Here is a 22,072-nt window from a genome sequence, read left to right as displayed (position 1 = left end):
GAAAACTGTAAAAAAAATCTTGCAAATAAATGGACACGGGTGAAAACAAAACCTCATTGGTCATAAAGTTAATAAAACAGATTCTTCTCAAACTCTGGGAATGAAGTTTAACTTAAAACCCAGAGTGAAGAACTTCTCAGGCTTTGTGACATTGAAGAGTTGGCTGCAGCAGCTGATGAACCTCTGACAGGTCAGTGACCTTTACAGCCTGAACCTCCCGTCACCTCCTGCCCTGGGTCTGCAGGAGTCACACCTCCTCCAGCCGGCTGCAGGTCTCCTGGAGGCCCGCGGAGGTCGCTCTGCGCAGCCTCCTCCTCCGCCTCTCCTCTCTCCCTCATCTTCCTCCCACAAAGCTGCAGCTCCGGGAGGAAAAGGAAAAAAGTCTGGTCCAGCCTTTCCGGTCTGAGACACTCAATCCGCTGCGGAGAGCCGGAGCTGAGGGGACGCGGAGGCGGACAGATCCTGACCGAGGAGCAGCGAGCAGACAGCGGGGCAGGGAGCGCGTAACGCCCGGTAACCCCGCACGGAAGCCCCGCAGCCCCACACGCATTTTCTCTACGTGTCCTTTACGTGTATGAGTGCGTCCTGTGTGCGGCGTGAGGAGGAGGAGGAGAGAGGGCGCACAGCAGAATGGATCCTCGGATGAGAGCGCACACGGTTCTGGCTCCGCGCGCCCCCAGACGCGCGTCCCTCTGTGCCCGTGAATCCGCCGCAGAGCTCCGGCCGGTGCCCGTCCTCCTCTCCGCCGCCCCGCTGCTCCCACCTGCGAGTGTTTCCCCAAGAGCTGGATACATAACTCGGCGTCTTTGTCGCTGACTCCGCCGCCGCAGCACCAGGAGCCAGGAGCGGGGAGAACCGAGGCTGCTCCACCAGCAGCCTGGAGGGACGAGGAGGAGGCTGGAAACCTGAGTCCAGCGGGGATGAGAACTCACCACGAGTGGATTTCACTGGTCTGCTGCCAGACGCATCTGGAAAGGATCACACAGGGATCCACTCCCCCTCCAGAGGAGCAGGGGATAATTCACATCTCAGACATCTCAGGGTTTCACTGCTGCCTCCCACCCTGAGCGTTCATGAGAAGTTACAACCCTCACAACCAGATTTCCTCCTGGCCCCGGTGGGTTTGGACATGTTGGACAACCCTGGCCCACAATAGTTGACCACAGGGCCGAGCATCATCTCCCAGGAGCCTCGTCAGATTAGTGATCCTGGGGGGTTTCCTCTCAGCCATGCAGTGAAGATGTGTGCAGCCAGGTTCAGTGGCTGCCTCAATGGCTGTGCAGAGGAGGGGGCCGCCGGTCCCGTCATGGCCTCCAGGATGATGGACTGGACCGAGGCAGGTCCCCGCATCCTCCACAGCCTGGAGATGGGCACGGTGATGACCGTCTTCTACCAGAAGAAGTCCCAGCGGCCCGAGAGGAGGACGTTCCAGATCAAGCAGGACACGAGGCAGATAGTGTGGAGCAGGAACCCGGACAAAGTAGAAGGAGAGAGTGAGTATTTGCTGAATGGATGGATTACTGAGCGGGACGACCAGGACCTGACCCCCTGACCCCCTGACCCCTGACCCCTGACCCCTGCCTGGGACTCCAGGTTCCGTTCCAGAGCCTCAGTGTGAAGGGCCTCAGATTTAATGTAGGGAAGTTATGATTGTGTTTGAATGGGTTAAGAAGGAATATTCCTTTTACACTCGCTGTGCGCTGCAGTATTTGATATAGTATCTGTGCAGGTTATGGTCAGTGGAGACAGTAAATCAAGATGGACGACCCGTCTCCACTGTCCAGACACGAAGCTAAAATATTGCGGATGCGAACGTAGCCGTCTCTCGTCAGAGACGTCGTCCTGAGCCGGAGTCTGTGGCTTCGCTTCTGAGAGACTGATTTACTGTTTGGCTGAAAGTTTATGTTTAAGTTTTTTACTCAATCTAATATCGACCCCCAAAATCTGTCGGGCTTAACAGGCTCTGTGCTGTGATGACACCTACGTCAGGTATCACAACCTAAAGGTTCCTACGACTCGACTTATAGGAAACACTAGTGTTTTATACTTTGAGTGAACTGTCCCTTTAACAGAATGTGTGTTTGTAAAGGTGCATGAATGAGGATCACAGACTGTGACATATTGCTGGCCCCGCCCCCTTCGCCTTTTGAAGCGATGCTGCAGATGCGGCGCTGTCATGGCGTCCTCGGCGGGCAGACGGATCACGACCCCGTGACCTCAGCTTCCGTCCATGTCCACCTCTCAGAAACCGTCCAGACAGAAGAGCGTGCACGCCGCTGCCACATGGGCTCTGAGTAATCACCCCCAGCTCAGAGCTCCACGTCCGACACGCCACCCGCTTCACTGACGGACTGACTGATGGTGGGCGGAGGTGGCGGGGGCTGGAGTCAAGTAGCAGCGGTGCAGCAGCGGCCTGTCGGAGACGTGCGGCCTGTCTGGGGTGTGGAGGCTATTGTCTGCGCCCTGGATTTCGTGGCCCGGGGGAGGATTTGTTACAGTGTCTGTTGGCAGAGAGGAAAGTTCCTGCATTCGCTGGCATGATAGAGTTTCCTTCTGTCCGCCATGTGTTATTCTCTCAGACTTTGTGGTAGCACGCTCCTGCAGAAGAAAGACAGAGATAGAAATAGTTTTACTGAGACGTCTGTCAGGTCGGTTTTTCCCTGCTTCACTCTGTCGGTTTTATAAAGTCGCACTGAGACACATCGTAAATCAAGAACAGACAGAAACTCCAAACAGCAGTTTAGCAACACGGACACAGTGGAAGGAAACATTCTGTAAATCAGAAAGCTCAACTTACACTTTTCTCTCTAACGACCGTCATCTTGCACCAAATTAGGGCTGAACTCCTGCGTCTCTTTTCTAATTGACGACAATTAAAAACACGGTGAAGGATCGTGCAATTGGTCGAGTCTCCTGAAGGATCAGGGCCTCTGGAGGTTTCTCTTCTCTTCCATCCGTCCTTCTCTCCTTTCTGCTGAAGCTCAGAGACAAGTGTCCTCTGTTCACATGTTCACGGAACCTCGTCAATTATTTATCCACAATCATAAAGCGTATAAACGGGCGCCTTCGCTAGTCCAACAGGAAAACCACAGCAAACACCTACAGTCCCACCAAATCTACACAATATCACACACACGCACACACACACACACACACACACACACACACACACACACACACGCTTTCATAACCCACAAACGCCCCTTTACAAACAACCTCCCTCTGGACAAACCCACCAGAACATTCCAGGAACTCAGCGGGTCTCTCCTTCACTTTATCTCCCACAGTTCTATCTCTCTCTACCTCCTCTTTTCTCACCTCTCAATTTTCCTCCTCCAGTTATTTCGCAATTTCCTCCACCCCCACACACCCACACACACAGCCACACACACACACAGCCACACACACACACACACACACACACACACACACACACACACACACACACACACACACACACACACACACACACACACACACACACACACACACACACCTTTCTCATTATCAACATTTCCGCTGACCTTCCATTTCAAGTCCTCTCTGTTTACTTTCAGTTTCTCTTTTCTCTGCGAAATCTCATATTTATCTGACTGACCTTCCTCACTCCTCCTCTCTCCTCCTCCTCCTCTCTCCTCCTCCTCCTCTCTCCTCTTCCTCCTCTCTCCTCCTCCTCCTCTCTCCTCCTCCTCCTCTCTCCTCCTCCTCCTCTCACCTCCTCCTTCACTCCCACATCTCCTTTCATTTGCTTTTGCATCCCACAGCTTGTTATATAATAAAGTTCTGGCTCAGTTCCACACACACACACACACTTCTGATCAGTGTTTTTCTTTGAGATGAGTGGAGGCATTAGATCCAGAGGCAGAGGAAGTGTGGGGCTATCAGGGAGTGTCTGTCTTCCTGTCTCCGTTTGAAGGACAAAAGGTCCAGCATCTTCTGCAGGAAGCAGAGACATGGACCACAAACGAGGAGCGAGATGCCTCAGACACTGATTTAAGGACGGCTGCAGCCAACTATTCCTTTTATTAGTAATCACTGTGCCGATTACTTTCTCGATTCATTGGTTAGTTGTTTGTTTTTTGAAAGAACTCTGAAAGTTTGTCTGATTAAAAAACGCAGCAGGAGATTGTCTGGGTCAGATTCTTACAGCAGTTGATGTATAAATTCTGCCTTCGAAATCACGTATCTTGTGACAGGTGCCGAGACTAGAGAGAGAAAGAGAAGCTGTCGGATGGAAGAAAACTGCATTAAATTCCACGGCTGCAGCTGAAACTATGACGTCTGTCTGCGAGGACAGTAAAAACTTTATGGACGATAGTGGGAGCATCCGAGCGGGAGAGAGCCGAGCAGACATGACACGTAAATGTCTCCTCGTTTTCATCCTGAGATATTTGTATTATTTTTGTTATTGTCTGTTTCACGTCCGTCACGTGTTAGAAACCTCGTTAACACGCCCTCTCGCCCGCTGTGAATTGTCGGGACCTTTTCCTGCTGTTTTCTCACTTGGACTCTTTTTATTTGGGGACTGGTTGGAATGTAAACCTCCTTCTGCTCAAATATGCAACTCCGACCACCAACCCTTAAATTCATCAGTAACAAAAGTTTAAATTGTAGTTTCGAGGTTTTGAGCAACAGAGTCGACACTAATCCGGGTTTAGAACAAGTCCGAGCTGGTGAAACCAACTTTTACCGTCTTTGGAAACCGTCTCAATCCGTTCATCCCGTTTCTAAACCCCGGCTTGTTTTTCATTCCCATTTCTCTCGTCCTTTGCATTTCTGCGATTACTGTAAAACCCCTCGTGCCATCTGGCAGGGGGTGATGTCACCGGCTGTACCAGGAACAGTTTGTTTCACTGGAAATGCACTGCAATTATCAACGGCTGGTGGTTTCAGGTCAGCCGTGCACGCAGCTGCTCGCACTGGACATTCATTCAGTTTCTGTCCTGCGCTGAAAAGAAACATAAACTGCCTTCAGACAGAACGCCTCCGATTTGAGTTACGATTGAGGAAGTTGTGCACACGGTGTGTTTGTTGTGTGTAGATGTTTAAGCTGTGAGAACACGGCTGCACCGGCAACAAGGACGCTGCTGCACATGCAAACAATTTATCAGAAAACGCAAAGCGCACAGTAACAGAGGGATAAAGTAAGGATGTCGAGAACAGCTGCAAATAAAGATGGTCGACGGGATTTGTTTAGGAGACGAAGTTTCACCAGACTTGAACTCTTCAGATGTTAAACAGACTGTGTGGTACTGAAGTGACTTGGTGCAGGTCGACCTCCTCTCACATCCTGAAAGCGATCGGCTCGTCTCCGTGTGACGATCGGATTCAGAGTCGTGTTCTTCTGCTGATTCCAGCTTTGAACCTCTTTCCAGGAAAGTTTGAACCAGATTCAGTCCAAAGTTTTCTCTTAAATCTTCTGCCAAACACGTTCCCTGTCGTCTCCAGGAGCCGAGATACGAACCAGATTTCTGCTCTCAGCTGACTTTGATTCAGAATTATATAAAACCTGCTGAGGACAGTTTGACGCGCGGGAAAAAAATGCTTCTTTTATTATTGACTTCTCATTTGTTCATGTGGGAAACTTTGGTATCAAATGACACACAGTTTTATAAGAGTGTGTGTTTGCTGTGTGTGTTTGTGTGTGTGTTTGCTGTGTGTTTGCTGTGTGTTTGCTGTGTGAATGCCAGAGCATCTGTGTGTTTGCACAAGACATCTGCTGTGTCAATAAGGCAGCGTTTTCTTTGTGGGTGTGTCGGCGGCTGCAAGTGTCAAAGTCAAGTCCAGAGTTGACATCATTCTCTGTGGTCGATCATGTGACTTCAGCGCTCGGTTTAACTCTGTGATTTACATGAGCTGCATGGATGAAGTGTGAATTCTTACTTTTTAACTGTCATTCGTGTTTTTGCACCGAGTAGAAATTAGGGTTTTATGTCAAATCGGGGTTTGGAAATTCAATCTTGTCACACAAACACATATTTTCGTTTTCAGAATATGTGTTATTTGAATAATCTAAACATGAAAACTTCCAAATGTTAAATATGGAAGTGACAGACAAACAAACAAACAAACAACAGTGGCAAAAACCAAACTGGTCAAATATCCCTTCAAACTATTTTAAAATCCCTTAAAGGAAAAAACCTCTGCAGCAGTTCAGCAGCATCCTGCCGTCGACAGCTGAGATGTTTGTGTGTCTGTGTGTTTGTGGCTTTTGTGGACACACACACACACACACACACACACACACACACACACACACACACACACACACACACACACACACACACACACACACACACACACACACACACAACAACATTAGTTCAGCTCTCCAGCAGCAATCTTCTGTGTGTCTTTGGCAGGGGAATTATACAAGGAGCCAAACTGTGATTTATGGTTTGTGCATATTTGTGCTCATGCAACACTATCCTTCCTTCCTGCCTCCCTCCTGCAGTCGACATGCGGGAGATCCGGGAGCTGCGGCTGGGGAAGGGCTCCCGGGACTTCGAGCGCTACCCAGAGGAGGCTCGTAAACTGGACTCCGCTCACTGCTTCATCGTGCTGTACGGCCTGGAGTTCCGCCTCAGGACGCTCAGTGTGGCCGGTCAGTGTGTGTGTGTGCACACAAGTAACACATTCAAAAGAAAACAAAATAATTAAAAGAATAAATAACACTAATCATGTGACAGAAATTTCCCAATACATTAATAAATATTTGATTTTCATGTTTCTGTATTTCCCTTAAAATATGTCATTTTTTATTTGCCTTATTGTCAAATTGCCCAAGAAAAGATAAAAAAAATACTCAAAGACCTGCAAAAATATGCATTTTTATACAATTACATTGATTGATTTTTGAAAAAGGCTGCTAACATGAGAGAAATATGCAATCATATGATGTGTTTCTATCTTCATTCCTATTATCAGCTACAATATTAAAATCATTCTGTTGACGTACATTTGTTTGTAGAAGAAAAAGGAATCCGGGTGTAACTCGGACATGTGCTTTATTCTTTATTACTTCTTTTAGTCTGATATTGTCTTGGAAAGTAAGTGTTTAGTTTCCTGTGTTTTCTTCTGACTGCAGCGTTCAGTGAGGAGGAGGTGAACATGTGGGTCACGGGTCTGAACTGGCTGATGATTGACACTCAGAGAGCGCCGGCGCCGCAGCAGGTCGACAGGTGAGCTGCAGATGGTGTGGGGGGGGGGAAGCAGGAGAACAGAGGGAGGCTGTGAAGATGTGCAGGAGAAAACGTCCGGTTTATATTTGGAGGTGGTCAACGGAAACGCACGAGCTAATTTAGTCTGTTTGTGCTCGTTGTGTAAACTGTTTGACGAGTGGATCCATCGGCTCAGTGTTGAATTTACAGGCTTTGAAAAATACAGACAGATTCTCAGTTTCTACCTTTTGCTTAAACTTTGATTAACTCACTAAAGCTGCAGCTCATTTTGCACATATTTGGGACATATTTGTGGAAATTGACTGTTTATTTTGTCTCAATGTGGACGACAGCCAGCGGCCGGAGACATTTTTACAGGTTCTCTGTCCGTCACGTTCTTGTGAACACGGAATCTCAAGACCACTGAGGGAATTTCTTCAAATTTGGTGCAAAAGCTCGGTTAAATTCAAGAATTCAAGAATCACGTTGACCTCACAAGTCATGTTTTTATCCTCTTGAACATGATATTTCATATCTGCTTTTAGGTGACCTCATGAGTCTGAAAAAAAATGTATGTAGACTGATTGGTGGAGGCGTACAACCACAGGGCGGAGCTTCTCTGTATAATCTACAGTATATAGTTATAGCAGGTGTTGCCTCCCTCAAATTCAGAGGCGGTCTCGGACCTCGATCCAATCCACAAACTTCAGCCGCACAACTGGAAACGTGTGATTTCTGTTTTGAACCTGAGTGATAATCTGTGTTGAACCTCTGGTCTCCGTCCCTCCGTGTGCAGGTGGCTGAGGAAGCAGTTTGAAGTCATGGACCGGAGCCACGAGGGCAGGTGGGTGAGTCGCCGCTAAACACGTCAACACCCGCTCCCTTTACAGCAGCCTGTGGTGGCTGCTGATTGGCCGCTGCGTCACAGCGGGTTGAAAGTAAAGGTGAAACCAGATCCAGATGTGATCAGAGAGCTCGTTGGGCTCCTGTCGGGGATCTGACCTTAACGTGCACGCTCCGAGCGCCCCCCCGCGTCACAGGGTCCTCGGGCTTCTGTTTGGGTGGAAGCCGCTCCAGGACAAACAGCCTGCCACCGCCTGATAAGGAGCAGGAAGTGATGCGATGGGCTGGGCCCGGGAGAGGGCAACTTCCTGTCTCTTGTGAAAATAGTAACAGTATCTGGACAGAGGGAAGAGGGAGGAGAGACGGACCTGACAACAGTCGGTCGTTGACCCCAGAGGATCGTCTCCGCCTCTGAGCGCCGACGGCTGCATGTGTTTTATTAATCAACTGAAGTGATTATCCGTGTGCTGAAGGAAAGAGAGCAGCGACTCTGCAGATACAGTCGTTTCAGTTTTCCTCGTTAGGGCCCAACCGTCCCCTCATGAAACCATATTGACGTCTGCTAGACTTTTATTTGGATTTACACCAAATCGCACAAACTCATAAATATCAGTCCCCTAAATGTGCCTGAAATCTTTCATCGAGATCCTCGAGTTGTTCTCTGAGAAATCTACGAAAAGATGATGAGAAACGTCCTCGCTCACAATGTTGAAGAGGAAAAATCATTTCTCAGGTTCTTTCCTGACGCATCCTTTTGCGTAAATCGAAACAAACACGGAGTAAAAACTTAAATAATCCCTCCACAGTGTCTGATCTGTTTCCAGTTATTTCTCACGATTCTCAGATGCTGTTTGCTCAGTTGTGAGTGAATTTCCGATTTTTCAATTCTCATTTTTATGTTTTTCTTTCTTATCTTATCTGTGAGAGTCGGACTTGTTGATTTCACGCTCAGATTTCTGCCCCTGCTTGTTTTTGATTTGCTCAGCTTCTCCACAAACTGTGCGCTCAGATCATTTTGTTGCTCCGACAGATTTCCTCTGCTCCATCTTCTTCTTTTCTCCTCTTTGGTTAAAGATGAATTCTTGTCTCCAGCTGCAGCTCAGATTTAAAACCTGCAGCTGGAGCTCATGTTGCAGGAGTGAAAGCGTCAGAGCAGCGTTTGTTGATGTTGAACTTTTCAGCTCAGCGACGTTAACGCGGTTCTGCCATTGTTGTTAAATCCTCAACAATGAAAACAGTGAAAATCTCTTCGTTCATTGTAAACGTCCTCACACACAGCGCCACCCTCTGGTGAACACAGAGAACATCACTGGGTCTGTCTCGTTATCCGTCTGCTTCAGTTCAGACTGTTGGTAAGTTTGTCTCGTGCTTTTCTTTGCAGCATCACAGTGAAGGACGTGAAGGCTCTGCTGCCTCAGGTCAACTACAGAGTCCCCAACACGCGTTTTCTCAAAGACAAGCTCCAGGTCAGAGTCTCCTTCAGTTTAAATTCATATATTTGTCTCCTGTGGGTTTTCTGACGTGACCACGGCGCTGATTTTCTGTCGCACCAACAGGAAGTGGAGGCCAGGAGCGATCTGTCGTATCCTAACTTCGCTCAGCTCTACAGGACGCTCATGTTTGACGCACAGAGGAGTGTGAGTCTCAGTGTTTCACACAAACACACACACATGTTCACTGAATGGCAGAAAAAACACGACTTAAATCCTGTACTTACAAAAAATTTAAACTCCACCTCAATTAAAAAGTCCCAGTTTAAGTAAAAGCTTTAATTTTCTTACAGAATAAAACAATAAATAAATATGCAGGACCCAACTTCCTGTTGCACAAAAATGAAGCCGATATTTCTCAGATACGGGAGCGGCCATCTTGCACTGATGACGTCAGTGGAGCCGGAGCATCAAGGTCGTATAGACACCCCCCCGACCAATCGTGAGTCAGTCTCAGCTGTCAATCATGACGTTTTTATATCATCAAATAACTAAATAAAACCAAACTCATCAGAAACATGAAAACTTGAGCATACATCAGTGTGATCTATCACCCCCTGCTGGCGGCCTCCATGTTAGCAGATGGGACATGGACCAAGCAAAAAAAAAAGTACACAACTACAGGCAGTTCTTATCACACTGATGTTTGTTCAAGTGTTCACGTGTCTGATAAGTTTGGTTTTAATTTGTTATTTGTTTATATAAAAATGGGGCGAAACATCTTGATTGACAGCTGAGACTGACGGTCGATCATGTGACCTCAACATCCTCCATCTTCCGATCGCTGCTGCTACTCTGGCTCCAAATGACGTCATCGGGGGAAGAGGCCGCGTTCGGATCCGGGATAGTTTGGCTCCATCGTGTTTCCGTGTCCGGAGAGTAAAGTTCCACCCAGAGTACAGGATCTGAGTAGATTCACCAGCACCTCGTACGTTTCCACGTCTGCACTCGCACCACACGACGCTCACGTTGAGTCTTACCTGTCGATGCTTCACCTGGCTCCTCCCACCTGTCCGTCACCTGCCCCCCCCCCTCTCTGTTCCCAGATTATTGAGCAGCTGGAGCTTTCCTTCCCTCTGAGGTGAGTCCCTCCTCCTGCACCTCCTCCTCCACCTTCACCTTCACGTTCACCTCCTCCTCCTCCTCCTCCTCCTCCTCCTCCACCTTCACGTCCTCCTCCTCTTCAGCATCCACTCCCTCATATGCCCCTCCACCACTGTCATCCTCTCCAGCTGTTTCTCTTTACACCCTCAGATTATCAGAGACCAAAGGAAGGAAAGCAAATGTGTTTTTCATGTTTTTATCGTCCGATAAATATATCATCAGTATCAATATATCAGATATCAACCCTTTTATTTTGTACGTTTTGTTGACATTCTACAAAAAAAATCTATATATTTGTGTTTTCTTTATTTCTTTTTCTTTATTTAAGGTTTATGGTTAAACTGTAAAATATCAAACTTCAATAATATTTCTTTGTCATAAGACTTTGTTAACGATTCTAAACGATTTGAAAGGTTGAAATCTAATTAAAAACAGCTTTTGAACGATTGAAACTAAGTTTTGAAACCTTGCATAATGTTTCTAAGTAGAATTAATTCCCCATCAGACATTAATATGTTAACGTGTGACGTCGTTTCTCTCTGTTTCCGTCCTGAACTCTGTTGTGTTGCGTAGGAACGTGGACCGACCGGAGCTTTGTCAGATCTCTCTCTACGACTTCCAGAAGTTTCTACAGATGGACCAGAAGGTACCGAGCAGAATGAGCCCGTTAAGAAATAATAACTTTCTACAAACTCTGTTGTTGTTCTCACGTCTTCATCTCGTCTCAGGAGTCCTGGGCGTCGGAGCTGAGCCGCGTCAGAGAGTTTCTGATGGGGTACATGAGGGGGGGGCCGCAGCCTGAGCCGATGCTACAGCTGGATGAGGTGAAGCAAACGCACAAACGTGCACGGAAACTGAAATAAACTCTTTCTTACTTCACTCTGTTTCACTTTTCCAGTTCCTGACCTTCCTGTTCTCTAAAGAGAACTCGCTGTGTGACCCTCGGCTGTCGCCTGTTGTTCTGGACGACATGAAGAGACCTCTGTCCCAGTACTGGATCTCCTCCTCACACAACACGTACGTCTCACACCTCACAGTAGAGACATGAAAGACACAAATGAAAACTTTTATTTTACATCACTAATGCAGAAAAGATGTGCATTTGTTATTATTTTACCTGAGTCCATCATGTCGTTGTTATTGCAGCTACCTGACGGGCGACCAGTTCTCCAGTGAATCGTCTCTGGAGGCCTACGCCCGCTGCCTGAGGATGGGCTGCCGCTGCATCGAGCGTAAGAAACTAGATTAACTTGTGAGTGAGCACTGCAGGTAAAAGCCTGATGAGAATATAAACTGTGTGTTCTGATCCCAGTGGACTGCTGGGACGGACCGGACGACCTGCCCATCATCTACCACGGCCACACGCTGACCTCCAAGATCAAGTTCCTGGACGTGCTGCACACCATCAAAGAACACGCCTTCGTCACGTCTGAGTGAGTTTGTCTCAGCGACATAATCCAGACTGATAACTACTGGAGGACCAGAGGAAACATCGAACGGCCTCTGGTTGATTGTTGACCTCCACAGACACACAATGTTGATTCACTGGTTCCTCAGTTTGTTTGTTCCTGAGTCCATGAAGCTTCTTCTGTGCAGGTTCCCTGTGATTCTCTCCATCGAGGATCACTGCAGCGTCGTCCAGCAGAGGAACATGGCCACGCACTTCAAGAAGGTGTTTGGAGACCTGCTGCTCATCAAGCCCGTGGACAACAACGCGGAGGAGCTTCCTTCACCGCACCAGCTCCGCAGGAAGATCCTCATCAAGGTGCACACACACACACACACACACACACACACTTTATTCACTTCCCCGAGTCGATGAAGTCGATTAAAGGAGCATTTGTCGAGAAAATTGAATTTAGGCTGCGGCTCAGGAGGTAGAGAGGGTCGTCCACTAACCAGAAGGTCGGAGTGCGATCCCAAAGTGTCCATGAGCAAGACACAAAACCCCAAATAAATGTGAGAAAAATTGCTGCAAGTAGAAGTGCTGTGTGAATGTAACTCGATATAAATAGATTTCAGTGCAGATCTGGTTTAATTTGTAGGTTTAAAAGAATCCAAACACGGTGGACAGGAAGTAGATGTTTTCCCACTTAGGATGAAAATCTTAAGACTGTTCCTGGAATATGTTAATTTATTTTATTTGAAAGTCAACACTTTAAACCGTACTTCAGTAAAGTCGCTTGTTCATCTTCATCTTCTCGACGACCACGCAGACAAACTGTGAAGAAGCTGTTGATCAGTTTGTCTCATATTTCATTTGTTGGTGTCGCAGCACAAAAAGCTGGTGGAGGGAACTCTGTACGAGGAGGTGACGTCAGCCAGCTACTCCGAGAACGACATCAGCAACTCTCTGAAGAACGGCATCCTGTACCTGGAGGACCCCATCGACCACGTGAGTGTGTGTCTGTGTGTGTGAGTGTGTGTGTGTGTGTCTGTGAGTGTGTGTGTGTTCAGTACACTGTATCACTGCAGTTGTGTTTCTCTGATTTACAGACGTGGACTCGACATTATTTCGTCCTGACCAGTAATAAGATCTACTACTCAGAGGAGACGTCTCACTACCAGACGGCTGATGAAGAGGAGGATGACGAAGGAAAAGAGGTGGGGCTCTGATGATGGTGGTCGTCATGGTGACGATCATATTAACTATAGTAGAACAGAGCAATACAATGGTAATAATCAGGTTGAGTTCATGCTGATGTGGAGGTTTAGAGTTTTATTTTGCCTCTGGACACTTTTATAGATGAACAGAATATTGTTTGTCCTCTTGAACATGATTTCTCAATTCTGCCTTTCAGGAATGTCTTCACGTTCTATTAATCCTGACTTCTCTGCGTCTCCTTCCTCTCGTCAGGTGCACATCAACAACAACAACAACAACAACAACGAGCAGCACTGCGCCGAGCGCTGGTTCCACGGGAAGCTCGGCGGCGGGCGTGACGGTCGGCAGGTGGCGGAGAAGCTGCTGCAGGAGTACTGCGAGGGCGGAGCTAAAGACGGCACCTTCCTGGTCAGAGAGAGCGAGACGTTCGTCGGGGACTTCACGCTCTCGTTCTGGTCAGTGAGCAGGAAAACTCCAGAAAGTCACTTCCCCTGCTTCTCTAGAGAAAATCTATTCATCCTCACGTTAAAGCTCATAGACACCAGAGTTTAAACATTAAAGAGATGCTGCACTTCAATGTGTTTTTAAGCTTTTAACTAAACTATATGACCCTTTTATTTTTTGATAAAACATATAGATGTTGGTTTTAAAATCAAATTTTTTACCACATTTATAATCTACATTCATGGTTGAACATGGTGATGAAGCTGTGTGTGTGGGAGAGACAGACTCTAACCTTTTATATTATTTTTGTGATTTAAAGAATCTTCTGGCAAACAAGATCATTTCTGTTTTATTGTCATTAAGCTTGAGGAGGTTTTGAGAGTTTAAATCAGAGGCTGTGAGTCGAGTGAGACTACCAGGAATTTAATATAGTAATAATAATATTAATAAAAATAATAATAATGATAGTGGTAGTAGCACATCTCAAAAACAAGTTACAAAGTGTTTCACAAATTAAAACACAAATGTAAAAACACTAAAAAACGTTCATAAAAAAATAAATGAAAGAATAAAAACACTAAACGTGTGAGATAAATTTAATGACCAGTCATTAAAATAATAAAAAATATAATTAGGTAAATACAGTACAATAGAAGTCCATTTTATGCTTTGATTTAGAGGAAGCTACTGAACCAGGTTTGTTTTATTTCCTCGGGCAGGGTGGAAAATAATATATAACGCTGTGTCATCAGCATAATGATGATACTTTACATTATATTTACTGATTATCTGAAGGGCTCAGTGGTTGAAATGTATTTCTCTCCTGGTGCAGGCGCTCCGGTCGCGTCCAGCACTGCAGGATCCACTCCCGCCAGGAGTCTGGCTCCACGCGCTTCTACCTGACCGACAACCTGGTGTTCGACAGCCTCTACCGCCTCATCTGCCACTACAGGGACACGCCGCTGCGCTGCAACGAGTTCGAGATGAGGCTGGGCAGCCCCGTCCCCCAGCCCAACGCACACGAGAGCAGAGAGTGAGTCCGGATGGGACCTGGAGGAGGGTTAAGAGCTGAGGTGGAGCAGGAGAGGAGATTAAAAGTTGTGTGTTTCTCAGGTGGTATCACTCCAGTCTGTCCCGGGTTCAGGCCGAGCACATGCTGATGCGTGTTCCCAGAGACGGAGCGTTCCTGGTGCGGAAACGCAGCGAGCACAACTCCTTCGCCATCTCGTTCAGGTAAAACACAGGTTCAATCCCATCATGAGACCAGAGAGTAACTCAGTGGAGCTCAAACCTCCACCGGGGCCCAACAGTCCCTTCATTCATCAAGCTGCACCAAATTACACACACCCATAAATATCAGTTATTATTATTCCATGGGAAATCATTGAAAATGTTATAAAAAAAAGTCCTATCACACAATTCTAAACAAATCCTGGATCTGTTCCCTGATCTGGATCCAAACCAAAATTTGATGAGCTCTTCCCTGATCCATCTCACATCCGTCCACCAGGGGTCATGGTGATCTGTGTGGTAGTTTTTGTGTAATGCTGCAGAATAACAAACAAACGTTCATGCATGTGTGTGTGTGTGCACGTGCAGGGCGGAGGGAAAGATCAAGCACTGCCGGATCCAGCAGGAAGGACGTCTCTTCATGCTCGGCAGCTCGGCGGAGTTTGAGAGTCTGGTGGATCTGGTGAGCTACTACGAGAAACATCCTCTTTACCGCAAGATGAGGCTCCGCTACCCGATCAACGAGGACACGCTGGACCGGATGGGAACCGCGGTGAGTCCCACACGATCCACCTGGGACGGATCACTGTTCAAGTCCTGTTCAATTAGAATCATTCATCAGGTTCACACAGGAAACTGGTTTCTATTCATTATCTATAAAACTCCTTGAACTCCACTTTAAGTGTTACAGCTGCAACTCTCTAATATTATCTTTACTGGTTTATCTGTTGGTTATGTTTTTTAGTTTAGTTTATAAAATGTCATGCAGAAATTAATTAGAAGACACTATCTTCAGTGACTGTTTTCTTAAATTCATTTTGTGGATTTTATCATGTTTAGGGCACAAGTTTATTCACATTTCACAGCGACATAGATGATACAGAGAATATCCACGTGGTTACTCTTCATCGTTTGTTGTGTGTTCGTCAGGAGCTCGACTACGGAGCGTTGTACGAAGTCCGCACTCCTCATTTCTACGTGGAGGCCAATAAGATGCCCACAGCTCGGGTCAGTCCCAGTCATCAGCTCGTTGATCTTCATCCTTTAAGTTCTGTGATCACGTGCGTAGCTGAATGCTCTTCGTCTGTTTCAGTGTACGGTCAAAGCTCTGTACGACTATCGGGCTCAGAGAGAAGACGAGCTCTGTTTCCCCAAACAGGCGCTCATCCTCAACGTGGACAAGCAGGAGGGCGGCTGGTGAGCGACACCCGGCGTGCACGTGACTCCCTGTGGGTCGTGTAGCTGCTGGTCACTGACCTCTGACCTCTGACCTCTCTTAGGTGGCGAGGAGACTACGGTGGGAAGAAGCAGCTGTGGTTTCCTGCAAACTACGTGGAGGAGGTTCCCAGTTCCCCCAGCAGAGAGCCGGAGGACGTGGTGGGTTCTGGTTCTGATGTGGAGCCGTGTGTGAAACGGTTATTTTATTAATTGATTCTAACATCTGTGTTTGTTTTGTGTCAGTCGACAGAGAACAGTCCTCTGGGAACGTTCCTCAAGGGATTCATCGACGTTCCCTCCGGCCACGTGGGTGAGTTCAGGAGACAGAGAGCGGACGATTCTACAGATCACAGTGATGACATTTTATATCAGAAAGCTCGAAGGTCAGCTGCAGCTACACATAACCCTAAACGACGCCCCCTGCAGGCTGCATCACTGAACTGTTGCACCTTGCACATGTAGTGTTTGAAAAGATTTTATTTAAATTTCAAATTTGCTGTATTTTTAGTATCTAAATTTTATTTTCCAATTATTTATTCTTTAAAATCCTCTTCTTTCTATTCAAAATTGACAAATTTTCCAGATATTTGAAAACAATCAGTTCTGTTGCATTCTGTACGTTTGTCTTAACTTCATGGAGACTAATGTCTGATCCACACGTCCACACACAGGAAGTGGATCAGACGATGACATATTTCAGTTTCCTTCTCTTACAAAACGCTCGTCTCCCCCTGCAGTGGTTCATAAAGACGGTAAGAACTCGAGGCCGTACGTCTTCACCATCCACTCGCAGCATCTCTCCTCTCACCCGGTGCAGACGCTGGACGTGGCGGCCGACAGTCTGGAGGACCTGACCTGCTGGGTCGCCAAGATCAGAGAGGCTGCGCAGAACGCAGACGCGCGGGTCAGTGTGATGCTGCACACACACACACACACACACACACACACACACACACACACACACACACACACACACACACACACACACTGCTAAAATCTGTTTTCTCATTTAAAGCCTCACTCTGAATGGTTATCTTATCTCCATGGTAACAGATGCAGGAGGAGAAACAGATGGAGAGGAGGAAGAAGATCGCGGTGGAGTTGTCGGAGCTCGTGGTTTACTGCCGACCTGTCCCCTTCAATGAAGACAGTAAGAACCTCCTCCTGCTACTTTCTTTTATTTCTGTCTCTACGCGTCTCATTTCCTGTTTCATCTGCTGCCGGGTGCAGAGATCGGCACAGAGCGGACGTGTTACCGGGACATGTCCTCCTTCCCGGAGACGAAGGCAGAGAAGTTTGCGACTCGCAGCCGAGGGAAGCGCTTCCTGCAGTACAACCGCCGCCAGCTCTCCAGAGTTTATCCCCGAGGACAGAGGCTGGACTCGTCCAACTACGACCCGCTGCCCATGTGGCTCTGCGGCTCCCAGCTGGTCGCACTCAACTTCCAGACCCCAGGTCAGTGTGTGTCTGTCTGTGTGTGTGTGTGTGTGTGTGTGTGTGTGTGTGTGTGTGTGTGTGTGTGTGTGTGTGTGTGTGTCCTCTTGTTCTATGAGGGACAAACTTTCACAGTTCCTGAAACGTCTCTGCAGATAAACCCATGCAGCTGAACCAGGCGCTGTTCATGCTCGGAGGAGGCAGCGGCTTCGTCCCCCAGCCCGACATCATGAGGGACGACGCCTTTGACCCGTTCGACAAGGACTCGCTGCACGTGGAGCCAATCACCATCCAGCTCCAGGTCATAATCCAAGTAAAGATCCTGATCTCGGGCTGAATCAGCAGTGAGATTATTCTTGTTCATCGATCTGTATCCACCTCCTCCACTTGTCCCTCCAGGTGCTTGGGGCGAGACACCTCCCGAAAAACGGCCGCAGCATCGTCTGTCCCTTCGTGGAGGTGGAGATCTGCGGAGCCGATTACGACGGCTGCAAGTGCAAGACGGACGTCGTAGGTAAGATGGCGGCCGACTGGAGGCAGACGCCACACGACCCCGGCTACATTCTGTCCTAACTGTCTCTCTCTCTCTCGTCCTCTCAGCTGATAACGGCCTGAATCCCGTGTGGCTGCAGAAGCAGTTTGTGTTCGACATCCACAACCCGACCTTCTCCTTCCTGCGCTTCACCGTCTACGAGGAGGACATGTTCAGTGACCCCAACTTCCTGGCACAGGCCACGTTTCCTGTGCGTCTGCTCCGCACAGGTGAGCGTTCGTCAATCATCCGCTTACCAGACCGAACCTTTGATTCTGCTCCGTGATAAATGTTGTTTTATGAATTATTTGTACAGTCGGAGAAAGCTCCAGGTCTTTTCTGATTGAGGTGATTTACGATGTGTTGAGTTACATTGTGTTATGATGTGTTGTGTTGTGTTGTCAGGTTACAGGAATGTATCTCTGAAGAACAGCTACAGCGAAGAGCTGGAGTTGGCGTCGCTTCTCGTCCACATTGAAATCGTCAATGCAAAGGTACAAAACTGTTTCTCTGTCGGGTGATGAGGTGAGAATCAATATCTATAGTGTTATTCATTTAAAACATCAGCCACAACTGTATTAAGTTATTTTTTTTATTTATGTGTGATCAAATAATTTTGTGTTGATTATCCCAAGTTTTCTTTATTTGCATGGATCAGTTTCGTTAAAACACATTTTAAAAGTCAGTAATGGATCAAACTCTTTGATCCACACTGACGTCCTCTGTGCTGCATCTCTTCATCCTCCTGCAGGAGGAAGACGACGAGAACCTGTACACGTCCATCCAGCTGCTGCGGGATCGAACCAGCGAGCTGTCGAACCAGGTGTCGCTCCTGGAGCGGTCGGGCTCGGCCGACCTCGGCTACCAGCAGAGTCTGGAGGAGCTGCGAGCGTCTCAGGATCAGCTGAGCGAGCTGGTGGAGGCTCGAAACCACAGGTGACTGATCCAACGGCACCAGAGGGAAAGGAAACGGACACAGATTGATTTGAATGTTTTTATTATTTATTAGATCTTCACAAGTTCCCAAAGTCTTAAAATCTCTTTTGGAGTTAAAAAAAAGAGATATTTAATTTACTATTATCACAGAAAACCAAGAACATCAGAATAGATAATTAATTAATTAGATTCCAAACTGATTAAATCAATTTAATTTCTAGTATAATTTCATATTTTTTATAATACACTGAAAATGGCAGAATATATCGTTTTTTATGGGTTTATTACAACAACACAATATTTTCACCTCTCCAGACAATCTTCAATTTTAACAATAAAGGTCATTTAGATTTTACCAAAATGTACATCTCTTGTTATTGGTGAAACTTACAACCTATTTATTTAACATGAAATTTAATCATAAAACTCATCTGAAATTGACTTTGTGTCCACACTCACAGAAAATAAATAATGAACACTTTTAACTGTCTCTCTCCAGGCTGACGGAGAAGAAGAGGAGGGAGAAGCTGAGGCAGCAGGTGTCAGCAAAGCGCAGTTAAATCCTCTCGTCCTCCAGGGGGCGCTGAACTCAAACTGTGCCTCACTGAGCTGAGAACGAACGATTCTCTACAGCAGCGAAATGCAACCCAGCGATAACAGCGGGAGAGGAAACGTGTTCCCTCAGAACAGACTGAGAGGTTTCACTGTCGCTAGCTTCAGAGGAGACGAACACAAACATCTCAGAGAACTTGAAATGTAAAAAGAATCCGACTCAGGCTGAAACACACGATGAGTAAATTAAGTTCTGAACTTTGCACAAACAGAAAATTTATCGCAGGCAACAATTAGTGGGTTAATCTAAACTATTCAAATAATCATTATTTTAGTCATTAATCAAAAACACTTGATTGTTCCATCGTCTGAAACGTGAGGATTTGATGTTTTTCTTCTTAAGAAGTGTAAATAAGCTTTTTCACTATTTCCTGACATTTTATGAACCAAACTTTTTAATGATTTTTCAGGAGCTAAAACAGAAGATTCATCGGAAATGAAAATAATCATTTGTTGCAGATCTAGAACGTCTGATAGTCTCTTCCTTTAGTGAACGTCACCTGATCATCATTAATGAGCTGACGACCAACTGCCCTTCAATTCCATTTTATTTGTATAGAACCAAATCACACCAACATTAACTCAAGGCACTTTACACAGTGAGGTCGAGAACTTACGATGTTAGAGAGAAACCTGAGCACTTTGTGAATGTGGAGAGAAAAAACTCCCTTCACCCAAAAAATATATATTAGTTGAAAAATAAAGGAAAAAACATTAAAAAAAGTGCTGAGAAATCCTGGAGGAGCTGTTTTTTAATATTCACACAACACAATAGATTTTAGATTTTAAAAAACGATCAGATCTGATTTAGTTTCGTGACAAGTTTAGAAAACACAAAATGACGACGGTCAAAGTGCTTAAAAAATCTAATAATAATAAAAACCAAAGATGGTGAAATTGGCTCTTTGTGTGTTTCAGGCTCTAGTCGAGACAAACAGGATCAAAGGGAGAAGAACACTCAGGTTTCACTAGAGGAAGAATAAAAACCTGTGGTCACACGTAGCAAACAGGAAATATCACGTTTGTGCCTTTTAATGTTGTGCTGTGTGTCGAGTTCGATTCCCTGTCGTGTTTCAGGAAGTTTCTCTGCAACTGGAACGAACTGGAGGAGGAATCCACTCGTTGGGTTCGGACCACTACTCTAATGGGTTTAAAGGGATTTAAAGACTGTTGATCACATGAACACTGCCCCCATGTGGGGGGGGGGGGCTCCCGTCACAGAACTTCAAATCCTCACCAAACCACACGAGAAGGTCTTTTAAAGTCTTCTTTAAAGGGCTCTAAACTTTATCGTACGCTACCTTCAAAGAGGCGTGAGAACGCCGGGCTGGGGGAGGTGGCGCCCCCTGGATGTCACCTGAGGGGCCGAGGTGTGTTTTTTTTTTTCGGACACACTCGAAAACAAGGGCTATCGCAGAAAACTAGCAGAGACGCTCCCTCGCTCTGTTTTTACATCCGAACCACACGACCACGAGCGGCCGCCGTGATGCAGCTCGGACTCGACTCGCTGCACGGCTTCATATCTAATAACCCCCCCCCTCTCTCTGTGCCTACTCCACCTTCCCATCATGCCCTCTGTCTAATTTCTCATTGTATAGAACATCTTTTATTTATCCGACAGGTGTAGATCCCGTTTTAATAGATGACAGAACTTGACAGTGGACCTCAGATGTAGCTTCACATGAAAATCTCCCTTTAAAAGTCCACAGAGACACAAACCTGTCTCGTCTATGCAAACGTCCTCTCGGCCTGTAGCCGCTGTGTACGAGACATTTTGACTCCAGCTGTGTTTTCTCTTTGTATCTTCGCCAACTGTCCAGTATTATTACTCTGCTTTACAAATACTGTGCAAGTTTCCATTTAATAAAGCTCTTTCATGTACGTCTGCTCTGTCACTGTAGAGCAGGTTATATATCTTATGTTTGTATATGAACAATATCAGTAGTGATATATCTTCCAAACTCACTAACGGCTTCATTGTGTTTGTGTTCAGCAGCGATGAATGGTGGTCTTCATAGCCCCCTCTCTTTCTCTCTCTGTCTGTCTGCTTGTGTGCTTGTAGTGGGGGCAGAGGGGGACATTTAATTATGTGATTGGGAAAATTAAAACTCCAGGACAACAGAAGGGGAATACAAAGTATGGGATGCATATTTGATAATTTATATCATATAAAATATGTAATTTATATCGTTTAAAATCATGGGGGGAGAGGGGGGAGGGGGGAGCTGGCTCATTAGCATTTAAAGGAACAGGCACTCAAAACAGGTCACTCTGTGGAGGGCTGTTTTATAAACAACCCAAAATTGTTCTCTTCAGGTTTTACGGCAACTGACTGAAAAATTACAACAAAAATATACATATACTGTATAATTTCACAAATTTTTAATTGTCGTGACGTCACAGGTTGGTTGGTGAGCTGCTGCTCTGAAGCCTCACTTTGACTTTTTGTTCAGCGCCATCTTGG

The 22,072-nt window shown here is 46.4% G+C and overlaps 1 protein-coding gene across 2 annotated transcripts; it reads left to right on the top strand.

The window, feature by feature from the left end:
- The first annotated feature begins 90 nt into the window (after positions 1-90).
- LOC118121605 (1-phosphatidylinositol 4,5-bisphosphate phosphodiesterase gamma-1) lies at positions 91-20,812 on the top strand. 2 transcript variants are annotated; one of them, XM_035177625.2, is made up of 32 exons: positions 91-1,493; positions 6,455-6,604; positions 7,088-7,181; positions 7,957-8,004; positions 9,385-9,469; positions 9,560-9,640; positions 10,540-10,574; positions 11,171-11,243; positions 11,326-11,421; positions 11,496-11,614; positions 11,744-11,829; positions 11,910-12,030; positions 12,194-12,362; positions 12,873-12,992; positions 13,094-13,201; positions 13,455-13,657; positions 14,479-14,679; positions 14,760-14,879; positions 15,246-15,429; positions 15,807-15,884; positions 15,970-16,073; positions 16,157-16,253; positions 16,338-16,404; positions 16,832-16,998; positions 17,148-17,244; positions 17,325-17,549; positions 17,684-17,841; positions 17,928-18,042; positions 18,129-18,290; positions 18,466-18,554; positions 18,812-18,996; positions 19,496-20,812. In XM_035177625.2, exons 1-32 carry the CDS (start codon positions 1,241-1,243, stop codon positions 19,554-19,556), a joined length of 3,951 nt encoding a protein of 1,316 aa, XP_035033516.2. In that variant the 5' UTR covers positions 91-1,240; the 3' UTR covers positions 19,557-20,812. The 2 variants fall into 2 exon arrangements, with proteins under 2 accessions (XP_035033516.2, XP_035033517.2); XM_035177626.2 differs by having other exon boundaries at positions 92-1,493; positions 17,684-17,829.
- The last annotated feature ends 1,260 nt before the right edge of the window (positions 20,813-22,072 follow it).

This window comes from Hippoglossus stenolepis, chromosome 14, assembly GCF_022539355.2.
Source record: "Hippoglossus stenolepis isolate QCI-W04-F060 chromosome 14, HSTE1.2, whole genome shotgun sequence".
In the NCBI taxonomy this organism is placed as follows: Eukaryota; Metazoa; Chordata; class Actinopteri; order Pleuronectiformes; family Pleuronectidae; genus Hippoglossus; species Hippoglossus stenolepis.
This window is presented reverse-complemented; position numbering and strand designations above follow the sequence as displayed.